Source organism: Pyrgilauda ruficollis, unplaced genomic scaffold (genome assembly GCF_017590135.1).
Source record: "Pyrgilauda ruficollis isolate IOZ18807 unplaced genomic scaffold, ASM1759013v1 scaffold9, whole genome shotgun sequence".
NCBI lineage: Eukaryota > Metazoa > Chordata > Aves > Passeriformes > Passeridae > Pyrgilauda > Pyrgilauda ruficollis.
This window is the reverse complement of record NW_024531043.1, coordinates 3674883-3697379: the sequence shown is the minus strand read 5'-3', so window position 1 is coordinate 3697379 and position 22497 is coordinate 3674883. Positions and strand designations below refer to the sequence as shown.

General features: G+C 40.9%; 1 protein-coding gene across 2 annotated transcripts in view; it reads right to left on the bottom strand.

Annotated features, from left to right (window-relative positions):
- The window catches only part of CIT (citron rho-interacting serine/threonine kinase), a 67308-nt gene that overhangs the window by 5247 nt on the left and 39564 nt on the right, over positions 1-22497 (bottom strand). For both annotated transcript variants that reach the window (XM_041488580.1, XM_041488581.1), the window contains 21 exons: positions 22177-22374; positions 19965-20018; positions 12430-12627; positions 11782-11975; positions 11150-11285; positions 10651-10755; positions 9294-9434; positions 9008-9115; positions 8118-8280; positions 7710-7874; positions 7479-7616; positions 7052-7232; positions 6731-6822; positions 6335-6439; positions 5309-5478; positions 4261-4341; positions 3929-4064; positions 2599-2738; positions 1657-1749; positions 289-397; positions 39-167 (listed from right to left, as the gene is read on the bottom strand). In XM_041488580.1, coding sequence (XP_041344514.1) covers positions 39-167; positions 289-397; positions 1657-1749; positions 2599-2738; positions 3929-4064; positions 4261-4341; positions 5309-5478; positions 6335-6439; positions 6731-6822; positions 7052-7232; positions 7479-7616; positions 7710-7874; positions 8118-8280; positions 9008-9115; positions 9294-9434; positions 10651-10755; positions 11150-11285; positions 11782-11975; positions 12430-12627; positions 19965-20018; positions 22177-22374 — 2836 coding nt within the window. The remainder of the gene's footprint in view (positions 1-38; positions 168-288; positions 398-1656; positions 1750-2598; positions 2739-3928; positions 4065-4260; positions 4342-5308; positions 5479-6334; positions 6440-6730; positions 6823-7051; positions 7233-7478; positions 7617-7709; positions 7875-8117; positions 8281-9007; positions 9116-9293; positions 9435-10650; positions 10756-11149; positions 11286-11781; positions 11976-12429; positions 12628-19964; positions 20019-22176; positions 22375-22497) is intronic.

Below are 22497 nucleotides of genomic sequence, written 5' to 3'. Positions count from 1 at the left end.
GGAGTAGTGCAACACCTGCACAAGCATCCACCACTTACCATGGAAACACAGCAGATACTCCTCCCTCTGCCCTGCTGGGTTCACTTGGATGATACTAACTGGGAAACTGTTGGTGGAAGCAGCAAACACAGCAGAGGCCAAAGTGTGGTCATTTTTATCCAGAAACTCTGCAAAGAGAATGGAGAAAGACACTTTGATTTGCACCAATTTTTTTCAAAACTGCTTTTGAAAAGCTGTACAAAAGAACTGTGGAGCCACTTGGAGCATTTCTCAGGAATTATCTCCTACCCTCCAGTGTGTACTGCTTCATCTCAATTTCATAGAACTTGTTGGTTCCAATGATGATGCTGTAAGTGGTCAAATGGATGCAGCTGCAAGGCTCAGAGGTTTCAATCTCCTGGAAAAAAGGATAGCATGGACAGATATTAGTCCCCTGTACAGCTTACAGGTAACACTGAGTCTGGAAAATTGTATATTGCTAAATTTATCTTTTATAAAGGGAGAGGTAGCAACCTCAAAGACCCCAGCAGTCTCTCAAAAGCATGTGAACAAAAACTCTTGCTAGAAAAAAGTTTTGTTTTGTTGGAAGTGATGCTTGAATGTAGACTTGCATATCAACTCGCCTCTGGAGAGATTATCTCCCTTTTGGAAGAATACACTGTTCTGGAAGATATTCTTCTGCTCTGCAGCTCTGTTTTCTGGAGCAGCAGTGAGCAGCTCCCTTGGAGGTCACAGCCAATCTTCCTTCCTTCCTTCTTTGTACATGACAGAGAGATGTTGTCCACCAAACCTGCCTTGTGACTGAAGAGTTGGGATACTCTGCAGGTTAGCATGACACAATGCACAGATTCCCAGATCTTCTGAGGACAAGATTCCTTACATAAATCCTACTTTATCTGGAAATTTTGTTGGCAGAAAAGAAAAGCATATTCTGGGCTTGCTGCCATCTTGTTAGGATCTAAATTCAGTTGTCTGGATTAGTGGAGATAAGGAAAAGCTGCCCTCTAAAACATGCCTTTGCATGTTGTGCATGTCCCTCGTCAGAGGAAGGGCTGCAGACCCTCACTTGTCCCTGCTGTGAGCAGGAGTTGGTATCAGCTGCAATGCTTGTAGACATTCCAGGTGTGCTGGCATCCATCTGTGCCCAGATCTCCATCAGTCATGCCTTTCCTCCTGAGGAGGCCAGATCTGCATGGCTGTGCCCACTGCTTCCCTCCAGCAGCCTCAGTCACACTGGAAAATGAGCTGGTGCCTGCAAAGTCACCTGCAGAACATCCCAGGGAGGTGCAGTTTGACTGGAACATCCTTTAATTTGTGCATAGGAGAGAACACGAGTTTCTGGGTGCCAGGTGTGTTAAGGCAGGTGGTGTTTAAACGTCCTGAGGAGAGATCTCTGAGGGTATGATTACAGCTCAGCCCAGCATCTCAAAAAAAATCACAGTTCTGTTCTGCATCTCTCCAAAAATGCCAACTCTTATTAAAGGAAATTACTGCCTACTCCACTTTGAGTCAGTGCACAGTGCAATTTGTTATCATTTTAGCTCGCAAACAAATTTTCTCATGCACACAGAAAGGTTTTAGATGTTTACTCCAAAGCAAAGGCTTACAGCACTATGTGAATTAACCTCAACTACAGCAGGGAGTTACTAAACTCACCTTTCTGATACAGAACTTGCTCAAGCTCTCGTTGTATCGCAGAACCACCACTTTATTGGGCATGGCTGCACAGATACAAAGACTGTTCTCAACCTGTAAGGAAGATAACAAGCACAGTTCAGGACAGCAATAAAATAAATTCTATTGCTGAGCGTGTGAAACAGACTGAGAACCTCTTGCCACAAAAAGAACTTTGCAGAGATAAGCAAGTACATTTTATTAATAGGGTAATTATTGTGAATTCATGAAATAATGAAAAGCCTCTTCACATTCTCAAAAAAGAACGTGAATTTAAATGGCTTCTATGATTTCTTTTATGCTTGAAAGACGTTAATAAAATATGAGAAGGTTTTGCACAGAAAAGGGATTGACAAATTGAAATAGGTTAGGTCTACATTTTAACCCCTGAAACTTATCTTAAGCATCACTTTGAAATGCGTGGTGCTCTGTTACCAAAGTAGTCCACAGAAGTAATTGTCAATGAGAATTTTTACTGTGGTTAAATGCTCCATACTAAAACCAGCAATCTGTGTAAATGTTTAGAATTAAGTGACACAAACACCTATGGAATTTACTAGCCTGGAAGCATGACATTCAAGGACAAAGACTGGACAGAATTCTCTAATTAAAAACCTCAAAACTGTAGCATACAGTGAGGGGGCAGTAGTACCATGCTATGCTGCATTTCTTACTATCTAGCAGTTTAAGCTATACCACCATGGCATCCTGACTGAATGGATCCACATTAGCAGCAAATCCCCCATTCTGCCTCCAGCTCAGCCTCTCTTCAGCCCATACATTCTTCTTATTTGAAGAAGAATATTCAGAGCAAGAACACAGACCTTGGATGTGTTGCCAGTGGTGTAAAGATGCTGATTTGTTAATATTAAACTCAGAGCAGTCTAAGAGGTGGTCTGGGGGCACAAGGGAGCTGTGACTTACTTTGCCAGCAGCAAAAAGGTGACATCCTTTGACAGCCTCAAAGACATTTGGTGAGACATCAGGCTGGGCTGGGAGGTGAGACTGGGCTAGGGACTGCTTCACTTTCTTTACATCAACAAGACACAGAGCCCTCTCTTCTCCTGGAAACAAAAAAAGGGTGCATTTCATCAAGGGAGAACTCCCTATTCACTACAAAAGTCTTACCTAAGCAGCAGCTCATTGTTACAGGCTGTTACTGTGGAAACAGTCACAAAGTACCACGCAGAATTCATTCCATATTATTCCTATTCAAACTGAATCAGAAAACTTAGAAAATCCCAACCCTACAACAGGCAGTAAATCCACCAGGAGAACAACCATTCCCTGCACAGATTATTAGTGTTGCTCAAGTCTAGCAGAACACAGTAATTGTGGCCTCATTAAGACATTATTCAAAATTAGCCAGGAAGTTTTATTTTGCCCTTCAGAACTTCTTCAAGTACAAGATGTTTTAATTACTCTGTGCCAACAGAACTGGCAAGGGATTTCCAAGAACTGCCCTGCAGTTGAATTGCACTGCAGCCCAAGGCCAATTCCTCCCAGAAGTCCAGTGACAGACTAACACAGCCTTCTCATTATGTGAGATTTGCTTTGTTCTCTACTACCCTGGCACAAATAAACCATGGACATCTTAAACCCTTACCAGGGAAAAAACACAAAACTAGCAGAACAGGAAAGAATTTCTTTCTCATTCCCTGCAAATGTCATATAGACACTTGATAATTTGGGCTTTCAGACGAAGATACAGCCTAATGTTCAGCATGCCTACATCCGTGTGGGAAGGATTATCTCTGGAAAACCACAGATGGAGAGATTAAAGCTGGTGTTCCTTTCATAAAGAAATCTTAAATCCTGACAGGAGTCCCAGCTTTGTTACAGGGCAAGAGAAGGTAAGCGTTGGCCCTATACCCCAGTGATCACATAGTGGTCCTCAAATAGTTAATTATATTTAAAATGTTATGCAATAATTAGGAAGAGATGTTCACTGATTAGCTCAACACTTTTTAAATTGAACTTGAAATGACAACTGACCTCTAACCTGGAAATGTTTTGTCTCTGGTTGTTCCCTCCCTCGGCTCTGAAATCAGTGTCTTGTGGAGGTTTAACTGAGTGCTCATTCACATAATCCCTTACCAGCCAGCCTCACACAGGGCTGTGTTAACCACAGCAAGGCATTCCTGCCAATTTGCTGATTAAAACACCAGACAAAAGCCTGGAACAAATCCAAAGGCAAGCAGGACCTGGCAGCACAGATCCACTGCAGGGCCAGTGGGGACACACAGCCCTGTACCTGCTATCATGAGTAGCTTCTCCAGATCCTTGATGAGGTGAATTTGGAAGACAGCTCCCATTCCTGGGATGTGCGTTAAGGAATTCTTCAGAACATTCAGGGCATAGAGACCTTCTTCTGCACCCACCAGTACTACCTACAATAGGGGAAAAAATAGCACTGCGTGAGGAGAACAAGGAATGCTCCAACAGCAACTTGGGTGATACTCTTTAGCAATGAAGAGAAAAATCAAACCCACAAACAAGTGCATAATTACACATATTGCAATCAAGATGCCATTTCCCTGAATCAATTATCCACTACTGAGAAGGACCAAGTGCACGTGACATTACCTGGTCACTGAAGGGCATTGTGCAATTTATATCCAAACGGTCTTCACCCTCCAGCTTCAGCAGGGAGTTCCCCAGCAGTTTCTGTAAATGACAAAAAGAATTTTTTTCTTGTTGAGTTAATCTTCATCTCTTTATCTGTGAGTATTTTAACAATATAAGGTCATCATTTCAGACAGGCAAAGAGATTGGCAAAGATTTCTTTTTCTCAGAAAGCTAAAAGTTGCAGGGATGCCTCCTACAAAAGAATTAGTAAACTTTTATCTACCTTAGACACAGTAAGGCAAACTGATCAGAATTATCCTAAATTCAGGCAGAACCTATTGTTGTCTCTATCCTTTCCATTTTCCCCAACCTCCTACAATAGAGCAGTGGAATTTTCCAAGGAGAAGGTTTAAAGTAAAGTACAAATGTTGGTGGGAGCATGTTTTTTTTTTTTTCTCAGATACCAAAGAAATGTGAGCCTGAGGAAAAAAGAGTATTTCCGGCAGTCAGATATTCCCTACCTCCAGAACTACTTCTCTTATGCAATGCCACAGAATCCAACTTCCCTTTGCCAGAAAATAGAATTATCAGTGTGATAGTGTGAGAAAGGCTATCCAAAACCTAAACAAATCTGTTTAACCTCTTATTAGGAATAAAACAAACTAAAAAGTACACACCCACACACACCTCCCCCCAGCAATAAACATAAAACCTCTGACTCTCTATGAATGGGAAGGGAGGGAGTTTTTGCTTCTTTTAAGGTTTGCTCGCTCCATGTGGTACCTTATGAGACTGGATTTGAAGCATGTCCTAACTGCTCTTCCTTCCTCTGCTGGAATTACAGAGACATTTTGGGATTCTCTTACTACACTCTCCAAGTGTAAAGGGGTATTGTAATACACAGCAGCAGTCTCACAGAGAACCGACTCCTGGTGCTCAAATCATAAGGCAGAAGCAATAACTTACCTTCAGTTAAACCTCAGTATGTCAAATACCGAAAAAATATTTTTCAAAACTCTGCTCCCTCCCAGAATATTTTATTATTAAATGAAACTTTCATACTCACAGCATCAGCCTCAGCTTTTTCTCTGGAAACTCTCCCACCTGCCACTATTGATTCCAGTGCTGTGACCCAGCGCTGTTTGTCAGGGAAGCTGGGTGCTAACAGGTAGAGTGTTCTACCAGGCCAGCAAGTGGTGTGTGGATGAGACTCCAATTTTAGGATATATGGCACATCTGAGATGTTATATAGATAGAATAAGACTTAGATTAGTTTTTGGAATATTGTCAGTGGACTTAAAATCAACACCTTTCAGCCTCATTGGAGAGAAGTTGTATTTATCATGACGTACCATGGCAATTTACACATTGGTTTCTCCTTTACAGGTCCTGCACAGGCTAGCTACTTACACCCAAATATTAGCTGGATGTATGCAATCCATACATACAAGGCTGTCTTTAACTCAACAAAAATAATTTCTTGCCTTTATTCAAAAGAGAAAGAAATTCCATTGTGGGAAAAAAGCCAAAACCAAAACCAAACCAGCCACTTGACTAAAGTTTTCCCTGTACTGATTAAGAAAAATCTGTAAAAACTGGTTATGGAAACCTTTGTTTTTAACAGTCTGTATCCTTTAATGTAACAGTCAAGACATACAGAATCTTATCCATCAGTTCTATTCAGTACATACAAATCAACACATCAACATTTTTTCATAATAAGAGACTGTATACACCCCACAGCATTTCTAAGTTAATGGCTTTGTGGTCAGAGCACAATGGTGGCAGAAGTTATGATACATCACAGTTAATAGAGAAGAAATTTAAATAAAGCGTGTTTATGCTACAGATCTCTTAAGATTTACTTCCATTTGTGTTGATGACTATATTAACCACAGTTCTACCACAACAGAAGCAACAGCCTGGGTGTAACTAGATCTGGAGTGCTGAGCTACTCCCCTAATTCAGATGGAGGTAAATTACAGCATTACACAATGAAAGCTCGAGGGAGAAAATTCTGTTCAGCCAAACAAGGCTAACTGATGGCAAGCCAGATGAAATCCATTTGACCTCATCTATGTAAGATTCTCACCTGTCTTTGCTGTATTGGTAAGCTCAGTAGCTCCTACAGCTCCATGAACAGTTACATCACCATCAGGAAGGCAGAGCTCAAATTCCTCCAGAGGCCTCTGTCCAGCTGCAGGAGAATGGGGAGACAGATTAGGGACAGACAAAAAGGTAGCAAGAAAATAACTGTGATAGCAAAAGGAAGTGGATGCACACTGGATGTTTTCACAGCTGGATTATTATGACATCCCAGCCAATAAAATGGCTAAGAGTCTAGAAAAAAAATAATGTTGCTTTTTCACTGAAGATTTAGCTCAATTTGGTACAGCCATAGGAAACAGTAATAATCTTTAAGCCTCTCAACCCACCAAACAATATCTGAAGATTAAAAAATATATTCTTGCTAGAAATTCTAAGTTACCTTCTCTTGCTTCGGCATCATAAATGAGCACTTTGGTTCCTTCCAGGACAATATACTTCCTGTCCCAGCCCTGTTGCCCACGTTTATTGTTCCTGAGGAAAATAAGCACAAAGCCATGTTGGACTTTCTGCTTGGATTCTACATAAAGCAAGCATGCAACTCCTATAAAAGAGAAATTTCAGCGGTAGCAACTGTAATTATGGTGGTGGTAATTGCAATGCCCATGTAAAGGGCCTGTAGCAATGAGCTCATTGTAAGGCCAGGGTAATATCAGGCCAAATATTTCAGCACCTGACATGGCACCAAGACTCCTGTTTATACCTTGGCACTTTCATCCACCCTTCAAGACGCAGACTGGTGCTTGGCTCCTTCAGCTGCAGGCCAGGGGAATTCATCTTATCCCGGCAGAACGCTTCCGAGAAGTGTGTGGCATATTCTGCTGGCAGCCCACAAGTAGCTGGCAAGCAAGTTGAGCATTTTGGGTGACACATCACCTGGCATTCTGACAAGAGGACAGGGAAAAACTTCTGTTAAATGACAAGGAAAAAAAAACCCCAATCATGACACAGCTGCCTCAACTTCTAACACATAAATCCCATCTTCTCCAAGGTTCCCCTTCCACTCCAAGCCATGATGTTTTCTCAATGTTTGCACCAAGTAGTTTCAGAGTCTTCACACTGTCATTTCCTCCCTGCTCTAGATGGCTGATGCCTCTCCTCCCCCCGAGCTGTGCTGATTTTGCCCTTACCCAGACACTTGGAGGCCTGCCTGCCGAAGTGCACGGTGTCCAGGCACACGGCGCACTTGGTGGCCCTCATGTTGAGCCCCACGTTGAAGCGATGGGGGATGTTGTGGTGCATCCGCTCCTTCAGGCGCCGGCTGTACTCTGCAAGGGACACAACTCATCAGCAGGGTGAAAACGAAATCCATAAAGAGATGGCATTGACAGAGGTGGAAGAGGAGCTGAACAGGAGCCTACCCTCAGGCGTGGAGGATTCCTTCCGGCGGCTGGACGGTGGAGCCAGCAGACTGATGGGCGTGGGCTGGTGCTCTGGGGAGCGCACTATGGCAGACATGATGATCTGCTGCCTGGCTGTGGCCGGGGTGGAGGGGTGAGGGTGGTCGGATATTTTCCGATGAGCAGCTACAGACAAGACAAATGTCCCCGGTTAATGTGACCAACGTGGCACTCTGGTTCCTAGCAGGGCTCTGTGCGACCAGTCTGCAGTTACAGCCCACAGAATCAAGTGCAGCTTTATTGTAACATCACAGCATTGGTAATAGTTAAACAACATATGTTATTGCTAGAGTGGCACACAATTAAAGGCACATTTTCAGACCAAGAATGTGTGCCTCCTTCCAGATTCACCTTTCTGTTAGCCCCTACCTTCTTCACGAGCAGATCTGAGTTCAATGCGTGTTTTCTGTAGAGCCTCCTCCAGCTCAGCAGAACGAGCCTTCTCCTTCTCCAGTGCCACTTTCAGCTCATTGTATTGCAGGGGAACCTGTGTGGGTAAAGAAGGGTCCTCTTTCCGCCGACTAAACAGGCCCTAGCAACAGAAACACACAGACAACTCCTAACTCCTAGCAAGAGATGGCTGAACCTAGGCAAAGTGACACTAGCTAGTGGCAGTCCGGCCAGAGGGCCTAATGGCAATTCTGTTATGTGTAAAGATGGATTTTTAGTTCATATTGGCACTGGAGAGAAAAATGTCAAGATATGGATTAATTTAAAGAGGGATGTACATTACCTGTTAGTACTCACACCTGGAGTCTCCCAAAGCATCTAAACAGAGGATCTCAAAATACGTGGTTAAAATTAAATTACTTCATTCAAAATGACAGAGCAGCTTCTGACAAAGTTGTGACACAAGTCACAATGCCTGACTGCTCCATCCTATGCTGTGACTACAGGACAACCACTCTTGATACATTATAGGTTTGTACACATATACATTAAAAAAATATAAAAAATTATACTCAGCATTAAAAAAAATGCTTAAAATTCTGTATTCCTACAGCTTCACTGAGGTGTAGCTACTGGGTTGTAACCTAAGTGTTGTATAGCAACCTAAGTTATTGAATAACAAAATACCAGAAAAGCCACAAAGAACACATTCTGCCTAGTAAAGTTTGTGTTCACCAACTCAGAATGGTCTTAAATGAGGACAACATTTTTTTACACAAAGAAAGATAAAACAGAATATTAAGAATACACAGCACATAACTAATTACAAAACCATTTAATTCCATGCCTCTCAAACCTTCTTCACCCACCTTTTTCTTTTTTGCTGGTTGGTCCATCTTTGCCTGCAGGAAATCAATGAGTTTAGTTTGCTGAGAAATAGTGCCCTCCATTTTCACTTTTTCATGGGAATAGAGAACCTGTGAATCACACACAGATGCAAGAAATTTCATCTTAACAGAAGAAACAAACAAACAACTCAATAGCAAAACAGAGCTAAAAAATACCATGAAGAAAGTGTCACACACAAACTGTAAATCACATCCTAGAGCCTCACAGGGAATGAGGCAGAGCACTGCCCTGCTTCCTCACCCTCACCTGAATGTTTTCCAGCTGATATTCCAGGTCACTTCTCTCAGTCTTCAGAAGATCTGCTCGGTCCAGGGCCTCTTGCAGACCTTGAGTCAGGCGGAAGATGTGGTTCTTCTGCAGATCCATTTGCTGCTGCAGCTTTGCTTGCTGTTGGAAGGAAAACAAAGGCCAGTGTTTTGGGTTTGTTGTCTTCTTGCTTGTAAGTAAAAGCTATTAAATGTTGTCACTCCTTGTGAAATAATCATCATTGCAGAACTTATTAATAACCACACAATTCTTCAAAAGATGGAAAATTACAATACTCTAGAAGATTCCTTTCCTTTCAGAATGCATTGTAACTAAACAAGCATTTCTGTGTATTTATATTAATCTGTAGCAGCACCATTTTCTCAAGCTCTTTGTACAACCACCAGAAGCCACCTCAGTATTTTAAAATAAATTAAAACTACAATTTTTAGTATAAACCAGGACAGTCATAGTCACATGTGAGTGACTAGGAAAATAATGGCCAGCTGTTTACATCTTTGTCTCCAGTTAACACCAGAGGAGGGCACATGACAAAATACCCCTGGTCCTTCAGGAGTTACACTTTCTTGACAAGCAGGTCCCTGACTAGGAAAATCATGAACGCTCCTATGTTACAAAGCAAGAGCCAGAAATCTTTCCTGGTGATGCCCAAAGGAGCAGGCAACCTGTCAGTACTCCAAGAATACCAGAAGGCTCTAATTGTCCATAACCATCCCTGAAATCCTCCTCTGAAGCCTCTTCCCCCACCACCCAGAACTGGTTGCCTGCATTCAATTAGTCCCAGATATGGTGCAGGCGTGTGACCTTGGATCCAAATCCTGTGACCCAAATCATTGGTGAAAAGAGCTGTGAGAGAAGCCTCACCTGTGGCCTCCAGGCGTGCACCCTCTGCATGTTGGCTCCAGAGCTGGTTTTAAGCTACGGCCCTTGGCCTGGTCAGAGCTGTGCCTGGGCACAAACCTGGCCTTGTAGGCCTGACCTAGGACCTGCCTTGTGACTACAGGCTTCTAAAATGATCACTGGTACCTTCAGCAAATCTGCCCTGGTCCTCTTGTTCAGCTGCTGTGGGTCTGAGCCTGCAGGCTGCAAGGTCCTGTCCTTGCCTGGCACGCTGTCCCCCCTGGCTGCCAGCTCCCCTGCCCCTGAGGAGCAGCTCACTTTTAGTGCTCCCTGACATGGCCACACTCTCTGCAAACTTTTAAGTGACAACAACTCCAACTTGATTAATCTCCCCAGTTATATAGAAGAAGGATGGATGTGTAACTCTTATTCACACAACCTCCCCTCCTCAAGATGTGGAACCTTCTGAAGTTCTACCATGAATCTCCAAGGTTACCTCCTCCAGAAGCCTCTGCTTGAGCTCCCTTTCTGTCTCAAGCTTCTGCTGTAAACTGCGGGCGTTCATCTCCAGCATGGCATGTTTCTTCTCCAGGTCATTGAGCTGGGAAATAGGGTCAGAATAACATTGAACACTAATAAATATAGTTCCAGAGTCTTAAAATCCGACTTCACCAAGCACATGCTGAAGAAAAATGATACAATTAGCCTTTGGTTGCTGGGGAAAAACCAGCCAAAAGACATTTTGGCTTGTGCAAATGCAGATACCAAATTATTGAAGGACTTCATTCCAGGCATCATAGGCTGCTTTAGTCTTTTTCAAAGAAAATCTGAGGTCTTTGGCTTGAAGATAGAATTGCATTCTATGCCCTTCAGTCTTTTTAACTTGTCTCTATAACACCTTGAAAAAAAGCTGCTCAAGGCCACTTTTCTAAAAGTAATATCAGTGGAAAAGTATTTCATCTAATTATGAAAGTCCAGGATTGAAAGTTACTTACCTTATCAGAAAGGCTCTCTGCTTTGAGTTTTTGTTCCTTGAGTGCTTGCTGTAGGGCCAGAATCTCTGCCTTGTGTTCCTTGACAGCCAGCTCTACCACCTGGCGAGACTCAGTAATACGCTGATCTGCTCTCACTCTGCATTAAAATGGAAAACAATGTTACCTAACTCCTTGACCTCTCCCCCTAGCAGGCAGTGGCATCAATAACTTTTTCAGGGGTTGCCTCAAATTCAAGATGTTACATTAGAAAGCCAGACTGTTTGCTGCAACACTTCTATATTATATAATCCTGTTCCTGTCCCTGCTAGAACTACAGCCTTAAAAATTTCAAGACCCCACATGAACAATCAGGAGCAAAGACTATTTTTTCCATAAAATAAAATAGAAGATAATAAAGCAAGGCATTTTATAAATTACAATGATAAATACCACTCCCCTTGAATCGTTCACTTGCAAAGAAACAAAAGGAACAATATCAGTGATGACTACTAACTAATAAACCATTTTTAGAACTACCTCAAGATTTTATATTTAGCTCCAACTCCCATATCCTATGCTAAATATAATTTTTGTACTAGCTTCTATAGAGAATTTTTATAAAAGTTAATAAAAGGGAAGGAAGGGAGAGAGACCTGCTCTGTTTCTCTGTATCCAGCATCCTCTGCAGCTCTCTAACTCGACATTCAAACTGGGACTTCTCATCCCCTAGAACATTTCTCCACGCTTCCCACTGGCGCTCTTTCTCCAGGAGTTCATCATTCAGGGCCTCCAAGTCCATTACTTGCTCTTCCAGCATCGTACATGTTGTCTTCAAGGCCTCCATAGTCTAAAAATAAATCCTCCTATGAATTCTCACATCCCACATCAAGCGTGCACTTTCAGCTTCAGCCGTAGCAATTTGATTACAGTACATGCAAATCGGCAGCCAGCAGGAGCTGGGAGATCACAGCCCGTTTATTTCAAGGCTCCTGTACATTCACTTGTGATCCCTGATAATGTCAGGTCGATCTCATTATGAACATTTCGAGACTTCCAGCGCCACAAAATTAAGATGAGTAATTCTAAATGACAATGCCTTCAGAGTGCAGGATCGCTAAATAAAATTGTGTAAAAACATGATGGGAGACACCAAAAATTTCCATTCACTCAACTGCCCTGGGAAGGAAGGCTTAAATGCCATTGCCCCCGGAAGCATCATCACTTCTTATGGATTTCCAGATGTAGAAGGAATGTTTGCCAGCTCCCACCAAGAGCTCCTGGCCAGACCTAGAGAGCCTTACTTGCTTTTGGCTGGTCAGCTGCATCTCCCTCTCAGTGATCTCTCGGCGGAGATGATCGACTTCGCTCCGCAGCTGCACAACCTCGTCGTTGGCCCCCGAGGCCTCGTCGAGTTGTTTGGACAGGAAGAAATTCTGGTTGTTCAGCTCTGCATTGTCTTCAGTGAGCTGGTTCAGCTGCTCTTCCAAATCTGAAATCACCTAGAAAGAAAAATAAATTACATGTGAGTAAACACAGGTTTTTGAAATCATCCATCATTCTTCTGTATAACTGGGGAGATTAATCAATTCACACAGAATTATTTATTGCCAAGCTTTTACATTTTTTCTAATTCAAAAAAAAAAAGGCAGCATTATAGTGGCAGATATTTTTTCATAGTAATGTACTTGGATTAAGAGTAGAGTTTTGTGTCTTAGAGAAAATAACTTTTTAAAAAAAATCTGGTTCAGAGCATAAATATGCTGCAATGTAATTTATTATTTGAGAGACCTGTCACAGTTAAAGCACTGGATTGGGAACCAGGAGTTCTGGCTGAATTCTCAGCTCTGCTGCTGACTTACAGTGACCTTTTTTTGCCTCAATCTCCCCTAAGTGCAATGAGGCTAATCACTCTCAGAAAGGCTTTCAAAGTGTGGTACTGAAGAAAACAGACCAAGAGGAGCAGTGGAGGCAGTGCAACCTGATGGATATCCCTGGGAATTGTTTATGTTATTATTTGTAACACTGGGTATAACCAGCAAAGGCAGAAAAATGTTAAGAAATACATTTTATCAAAGTAACAGCATTATGGATGGCAGCTGGGTACACAGGAGGGAAGAAACCAGTGTGGTAACACAATATTGAAAATCAGTGAAAAGCAAAAACTCTACAAGGCCTTTGCCAAAGTGGCAGCATCCATTTGTTCAGTCAGCACTAACTAAAAGCTTTCAACCACAGTCCCCTCCAATTGAAAGCCAAATATAAACAACAGTGGGCCATTTTCACAGTTGGTTTTATGAATGAAAGGCCTGAACACTGGGTGGATGAATTTGTACCTCCCCTAACTCAAAATCAATGTCACCACAACAGAAGAGAAAGAAACCTCAGTAATCTTGAAATCAGCTTAATAAAAAGAATTTCAGAAACTGGTAAACTCTATACAATTCACATTCAACCCTTAAAAATATGTTCTAGAGGCTCTTTTGCCTGGATGTCAAAGAAAAGTGAAAAAGATACTTCATTAAATGGGAAAAAATAAAATCTCAGAGCACAGTTGGCCACACATTCAAATGTAAATGTTCCAATTTCCTACACAAGCCAAGGACTTAAATATCTAAAGCAGTAGAGGATAGAGCACACAGCTCTTCTCAGCTCTCTGGAAAGATGACAACCACTTCTTTTTGAAGGATCTGTAATGCATATTTTGGCAGCCTTTTACCATGCCTCTCCTAGACCTAAATTAACAGTATTTGGTTTTTAAACTGTGAGCAGAAAAAGTCCAACAGCCATTACTCCCTGCTGGGTGAAGGGGAGTTCCTGCCACCCATATGTTCAGGGTCAAATCAAGATGATTCACACTCCAAAACACAACATTTCTGAAGAAATCTGATCATGTGCTTGTTTCTGAGCACTCTCACTGCCCTGTTCAAAATACACATTTTTCCCTGCACTGTTTGCACCAAGCTTTCAGGGGGGGGCAGCCTGTGTTGTAAAGACATGTTAGTGCCTATATTGCTACAGAAATAAGAACTTAGATTTGTTTATACAAACAAAAAGGAGCAAAAGAACATTTGCTTTTACAGTGTTTTACCTACTGCTCTTACATCAGCTGAGATCTCTACTCAATGTCAGATCAGAAACTCACTTCTTTCTTCCATTTGTTTTAATTTTATGTTTAACCACACCATGTATCTAGGCAGTTTCAAGAGATATTTTATACATTCATGGTTTTTTCCACATCTAATTAATATACTAATACAAGTAATTTCTATTTTTAAAAATATTAAGCTAGTTTTGAAATACAAGAAAACTGAGATGAGGGATAAAATGGATAAAGTAATATGCAGAGTTAATATGTCCAACTACTTAATTAATTATTAAAACTGGCTGTATTTCAAGTTGATTTTATTCCTTAAGGGCAGGAAGTTGAGCTCCCATTTTCTTTTATTCTGGGTTCTGAGATTTTGACTTCTTTCCCTGAATACAACTAAAATTAAACCAGATCATATTATATTTCACTGCTACATTTTATCCAGTAGGCTATTTCTGGAAAACTTCAGACAAATTACAAAGCAGTTAACAAAGAAGGGTTCCAGAAGGTGTGACATGATCTCTTTCCTTCTTCTAACAGTTTATTTACTGACAATTCTAAAACACCTTGGCTTAAATTCCAACCATATTATAACCTAGACAATGTAATCTAGATAGATATAATTTCTTTTTTAACAGGAGAAAATTTGTTCCTCTTGGTACAATCTTCCATTTTTCATGGAGAAGGGGAATGTTTGTTACCACATCCAATAGCTATCTACACCTATGTATAACCCAACAGGATTAGAGAGTTTATTAACACTAAAAGCCTAAAAAGTAATGGGTAATGCTGACACAGGAAAATAGGATTTAGTGTGATATAAATGCATGTTCTGGGGATCAACAAAAAAGAAAACACAAATCAAAAAAAACCCCACATTTAATTGGAAATACTGTCTTGGGCATACATACAACCTATACCAGAACCCTGTACCTGTAAAGAGTTAATAGCTTTAGATATTTTTCTTTTCAGTTAAGGAAATCCCCAGGCAAAAAAAAAAAGCCCCAAAAAACCTCAAACAAACCAACCAACCAACCCTGAGCTATTCTGAGGTAAATGTGAAGTATATTAAAGGAATGTCAGTAAGAAATTGCTATTACACCCTTTAGAAACACATAATACAATTAGAAAAATCTTCACATTTTAAGTTTATAAATTCACCAAACATGTGAAACCTTGGAAAAGCAATTCTAGGCAATCTAGACAGCCACTGTATCTGTGCTACTGCATCACCACTCAGAGCAACTGGAATTTTCTCTTCTATTTATGCACATCTTCATCACAACTAATCCATAAACCAGAGATATCATCTAACTACACAGATTGTTCACTGCACACCACATCTAAGCACACAGCTTATCTTTATCCTGATGCAGAGGACTGTATTTCATTTTTAAATATTGCAGAGCAACCCTAGCACAGCAGCTCCTCAGCAGAAGGGGCCACATCCAGCATAATTCCCTCCCCACTGAATAATCTGAGGAAAGAAAAGTATTTCTCTGGTGAGGCTGAGAAGATTCCCAGCTGTTACCCCTGGTCCTACAAACCTCTCCAGCCCTGGATTAAATCAAATATCAGAGCAACAAACAGTCAAGGCCATGATGATTTGGTTTGCATACCAGGTAAAATATACTAAATTTAATCCATATGCTCCACATTTCGAAACCACAGGCACAATAATGAGGAAAAGGAGAAAAACGAGGAGTTTTATTTATATTCTAGTAACTGCAGCTTGCAAACTTCCCCATACCCTATTCCTTCATAAAGGTGTCTCAGTTCTCACATGCCATCAACAAACATGCAGGAAAATGCTAGGACACAGCAAGGGAAGCTGTTGTGGGATGCTATCAGCAGTGTCTTATTTGGAATTTAATCTAATTCCAGACTAACAGTGTTGCTTTATTCATTTCCACTCCTCCCATCCCCACTAATCTTTACCAGAAAGCTACCTGTCAGAAGTAAATAGAAAACAAGAAAAAGCTGTCTCTCAGCCCCAAATTATTGTGAGGAGGAAGTGAGAGCAGACAGACTCCTTTTGTCTTCACCTACTGTCTGAGACAAAGAGAAATTTTCAGGCAGAGAAATCCCAACACTGGGAGGCTCAGGCTCTCAAACAGGGCTGCAGACAGATTGTATCTCTACCTGCTCCATCAATACCTGACAATTAATCCCTTACTTTCCTCCCCTCTCCATAGTCAGACAACATCTGTGCCTTGAAACACACCTTAAACATGGATCTCAGTCTCCAAAAACTCTTCAGGGTTTATCTTGAGGGACACTGTCCATACTGCATTCCTCTCCTCCCCACAGCAAGCCAGGATTAAAACACCCAGTCCCTGTGGTCCTGTCCTAGGTCCCAGAAGATGAGCTGCCCCTCCCAAACAGGAGCCTCTTCCTCAAATGATGATGATGTTATCCACAGTGAAGTCTCATTAACCTCTCACAGTAATGCCTTAGAAGTCTCTGATTTTCTGTCAGGCTACAAAAAAATACAAAACTCCATTTCTGCCTGTAACTGCTTTCTGCCATCATATTTTCTGTGAAATGGGAATCAAGGATAAACCCTTCCACCCAACAGGAATTTTACTAAAAAAAAAAAAATTTAACAAAGTCATATAAAAGTTTTTGCCTGGGTATTAGCCTTGTCACAGTGGGCAAGATTCCTTTACTCTGAAACACAATTTAGCTTTATCAAAGTAACATCTCTGAGTATTATTTTGGAAGCTCACAAGAACACAACTTATGTCAACTTATGGAGCAAATGTGGAAGCAGGATCTTGGACTGAATTCAGCAGGAATTCACACATAACTTAAATTATACCTGTCTGATGTGCTTGCAGATTTAATGCCTCAGTATCCAATCTCTTGCACAAGTGCAGATCAAACCTGTTAATGTTTAAGACTGGAACACAAGATGATGACAAAAGAAACTCAAGAAGGGAAGATAAGTCTTGTTTTATTAGGGAAAACTTGAATAAATGGAAATGCCATATCCAATTAGGAATAAGAAATGCCACTCATTGCTAGAGTAAAAGCAACAGCCTGTACCTGAAAAACCCAGATGATTCAGATGGTGGTTCTCTGGTATTTTACTAAGCTGAGTGCAAGGCTTTTATAGGACTATTTCCTGCTAAATATTTAAAGACTTTACTTCCTGCTTAATAGAAGTTTCCTTTTGGAAACAATTCTATTATTATTATTATTTAGATAACTTAATTGTATTTTTAAGTTTAAACATGCTGGTGATCTCAGAACAAGCCGCAAATTGGAGATATCTAGAAACAACTGACAAATGTGTAAATTCTCTTCAAGAATGCCTTTTATTTCTAGATCTTGCTTTGATTGCCTGGAAAATACTTTTAACACTCAAATGGGCCATTTGTTTCACAGAATAAATGTAGGGAACTAGTTTTTCTCCCTCAACAGATTTGCTGGATGAGCTATCATTGTGAGAAGGTTGTGATATGACTCTGTGTGTGTGTTCAGCAGGTACCACAAGTTACAATTTTTGTTGTAATTACGTACCCTATTATTTCTTGCTCAACTGAGTGACAGAAAGCATGAAAAAGGAGAACCTAAAAATGCCTCCTTGGTCAGAGACCTCAGCAAAAGGAAGGCCAAGTGTGCAATGAGGATACAAGGAAAGCAGACACAGCCTTCTCTACAATCAGAAGCTGTGACCTTTGTGAAGCTAGAGAAACAGGAACAATACCAAAGAAAGTAGATTAGGTATTTTTATTTATCTTTTGAAGACTGCAAAAGTACTGAAGTAATTCAATTTTTTAATATTTTTTTTCCTGTCTAATCTTATTTTTGTAATTCTTATGCTGTTTGGGGCTTCTCAATAAGATCAAATAAAAAGTAATTCCCTAGCAAAGTTTGCCAGACTAGTTCAAGGAGTTTGTGTCAGCTTAAAAAGGATCTCTCTTGAGAACTTCCTGAAAGAATAAATCCATCCTTTATCAGGCTGTATAAGTAGTAGCATATTACAATTATTCCCTTGAAGTGTTGTTGGATTTTAAAAGGAGTATAAATTCTAATCACCTTCAAGTGAGTCACACCAAAAAGCACAGCCTGCATCTCACTGGTACCATCAGATAAAAACAAGTGTGAAACAAACATCTGGTGAAAGCAGTGTAATTAGCATTTCTTGACCCTCACTGGCAACAGAAGATTGCCCTGATTTCCTCATTCCTCAGGCAGGATGGACAGCCAGGAGCAGTCATAGCACACAATATGAAATTAAATTATACATGCATTCTCCTGGGCTGCAAAGAGAATGTACCATGGGCATGTATTATTCATTTAGGAACTATTTAATTAATTTATTATTGATAAGGATGTCTAATCCCACTTATCCCACTGGAGGACCTTACAATGCACAACACTTTTACAAGTCCTTTGAAGCTCTTGACATTCTGGAAATGTTATGGGTCATTCTTCACTGCTGGAGCTTGTTCCCCACACTCAGAGCTGAAGTGTCACTAGATAATGAGTTACAGCTCTGCAAGGCAGCTGACCCTGCAGTGAACAGAAGCCACAGAGTTTCCACACCTGGTTTTTCCCTGCCTGGAGATCACAAAAGTGTTTTCACAGAAAGCTGCCGCTCTGAATGAAAGGCAAGATCCAGAGCAACAGAAGATAGCTCTGGATTTAAGATCGATGATGACACATAGGGAGCTAGACAGTCAATCTAAGAAAAGGAGGAAGGGAACAGAAAGTGAAGTTTCTTGTGTAGGATTTCTTTTAGACAGAGGTTAAAACACTTTAGAAAGCTGTATTTCCTCACTTCTTCCTATCTAGATATTCCATGTCCAGAAGAATCCCCTTGCTTAGTGCTAAAGAGGAAGTGAGGAAAACAGAATGACTCCCATGCTGAAAAGATATTTTAAAAGATGAAAACTTATACATTAGAGACTTACTCCTACAGCATGAAAAATTACATTTGAGGAAATCACTGGAAGCAGGGAAACAATCAAGATAAAAAGTCCCAACAATTAAGCCCGGCTTACGGTGTGGGGTAGAGAGAAAGAGCCCAGAATAATTTACAATCACTGCTGACCCAGAGGATTGTGGTCCTTATCCAATACTTGTGTAATTTGTGTCATTGAAAGGCATATGCTCTCCATCAACTACCAGGAACAAGTGTGAAGATAGTGTCAAACTGCAAGAATCCCTGTGGATAGACAAAGCCCTTGTACATCTATCCTGAACTGATTAAAAGAATCTGAAAACATGTCAAAGATCTCAGGCAACAGAAGGTAAAAATTCAGATCCTGGAGTTCTCTCTGCTGTATGCCAAAGTATTATTTGGAACCTTAACACTTTTTTGTTTCTTCAAACAGTGTTAAAATCCTCCTTAAAACCCACTCAGGTCTAGATCTACAATGCAGCTCAGAATTTGGACAGGTAGATCTTTTCCTCTTGTGAGCAGAAAAGACCTTCATCTACAATCATTTTTTGCAGCTGCTGCACCATTCTTATTAGCTGCACTGCAATGAGATATTTTAATTTACTTTCTTCTCCAAAAAGAAGAACAGTGACAATTTCATGATCAGACTAAAACCTCAAAACTGAGGTTTACCTGAAACCTAAAAGAAATCCAATCCAATCCATCCAGCTCCTACTAGCACCTTGAAGCCAAAAGTCCACATTAGGAACTAGTGTCATCAAGGATTAAATGAGGAAATTGTTTGTTTCATTATCCTTAATTTCAAAATAATTCAATGATCTGTATTTAATACTCACTGTGCAGCTATTACGAAGGGCTTCAAATTTACGCTGGATTTCATCTCTATGTGCCTAAAGGAGGTAAGAAGTTAATCATCAATTTTTCATACATTAGAATTCGAGAATGCTGTTGCTAAACAAACTGCAGAACAGTCTACCAGCAAGCAAAGTTTGGAAGGCAGATGCTGCAGGCTATGAAAGCACTTTGCAGTGGCAAAGAACTGATTAGCAAAAGTCCCATCCTACTTAATCAAAATACACTTATGCTCCCAGCTCCTCCGAAGTGCTTTAGGAAAATGCACAAGCTCAAGAATGGAATTATGTAACAGGTTCCATCTGAAATGGGCACCAGAAGACTTGTTGATCCCATGTTAAGTTTTTACATTCTTGATATTTTAATTTGAGTTGGTTTTATTTCCGTATCCCGATTGATGTTTCATAGAAAATAAACACTGCACACAATTAAATGCTTGCAAAGAAAAACTATAGTGATGTATAATGCAAGCTACCCCAAACAGCTCTGCCAATCTACCTGAATCCTACCATAGTCACATTTAAGCCTGAGCCTCTCTAAAAAGCAGTGATAAAACATAATAATCAATTCTTTGGAGGACAGCATCTAGAGTACAGAAAAGTTCAAACACTCATTTTAAAGAATGCAGTATTGCATGCACCATTTTTATCCCCTAATTTACAAGCAAAGCATGACAAAGCAAAAAGTTCTTGTTTCAGCCTCGTGGCCTCTCTCGAAATTCAAAGTGATTTAACAAGTGTCTAATGCCATGTGCTATGTGAAAACTTAAAGGAAAGGTTACTGCTCATATCCAGCCACCTTTCTTCATTCAGAAGATTTTCCTTGGAGCCAAGAGACTAAACAGGAAAAAAAACGTTCAGCAGAAGGCAAATATGAGAGTTTAAAAACTATCTTAGCCCAACAGGCAGCATGAGAAATAAAAGTATGTAAAAAACTCCATGACAGGAATAGTCCCAAGCCTGCTTGGCTGGGCTGTCTGACAGCAGCTGGTCCAGCACTACCAGTTTGCCCCATTAACTGGAGCAATAATTGAGTGAGCACAGGTCATGAATATTCATCTGTTTCACTGCTGGGTAAGGATCCCAAGTGCATTGCCAGCCCCCTGGCAGTGATAGTGGCTGTTATGCAAAGCTTTCAGCTGGGAAGGGACTGCCTCAGTTCTCAGCAAAAAGAGCCCAGTGCCATTTCTATTCAGTTATTCTTAGGCCTCAATGCTGTTGCTGCACTTGCCCAGCCCGTGCCCACTTTAGAACTGAGGGAATGGTTCTGCCATTCATCTACCCAAAGCATCAGCATAATACCAGCACCCGTGCCAGCTGAGCCCCCCTCCCCTCCCAAAAACCGGCAATGGCAGCAATATTCAGAACAGTTCTTTGATTAAATGCCACTGGAGCACAAGAATGTACATTTTTAACACTTCCAAATCACAGGATTTGAAGGTCATTACAGGCTGCTGCTCAAGGGGGGTTAGCTGGTAGCAAGTCAAACTCTCTACCCACAACCCTGGGAATCTTTTGTGAAGAAAATATTTCTTAGAATCAAACAGTTTGAAAGCATCCTTTTGTGCTCAAGAGACAGCAACCAGCAGCATATAATCTAGAACTCCATTTACAGGGGCTGGGGTGGAAGAGGGTGGCAGAACTTGAACTCTGTTTTCCTTTCTATCGCTCACACACCTCACCAGACACACATGACAATTATTAATTAAACAAGCACTGGAATAAAATTATGTGTTAGAACACTCTTCCTATGATTTTGGTGGGGTTTTTTTCCCCCCTGAATAAGTATCCTCAAAGCAGGGTAACTGATAGGAAGAAAAAAATCATCAAAACATTTATGACCATCAAGTACTTCCAAACTCATGAGCTATTATTTAAATAAGTAAATCACAGAGTTAAACTCTTAACAATACCAATTTCAGATGCAACTTTCACCTCGAAACAAAAGTAATGATGCTCCTACAAGCCATCAGCCAGTTTAGGCAGCAATGAACCATTACTAGGTAGTATTCAAATGGTTAAAGACAAAATTTGACATTTTAGCCATTCATGCCTCTATCAACACAAGGCACAATTCATATCCATTTCTGAAAATTAAAAATTAGACCACATAAATTCCTTTTAACTCTTTTTGAAACATGCACCTACATAATTCTAGTGTGTATGTGCAGCTCACAGGACAAGTTCCAGGGCTCACCGTGAGGGCTTGAATCTCCTCCTCTGCCTCAGCTGTGGTCTCCTCCAGCTCGGTCTTGGCCTCGCGGAGCTGGTTCTCCAGGGCTGTCCGTGCAGCCTGCAGCCCAGTGATCTGGGATTCCCTCTCCTGCAGGGTCAGCTGCAGCTCTGTCAGCTGCCTCTTCAGCTCCAGCTTTTGTTCTTCGTGCTCTAGGCTAACCTGAAGAAAGTCACAGTAGTACCCAAATGTGAGTTACTAACAAAGACATTACAGGCAATGGAGTTTTGTTTCAGAGCCCACTTTAAGATGCCATTGCCATCTCTGTTCCCAAAATCACATCCT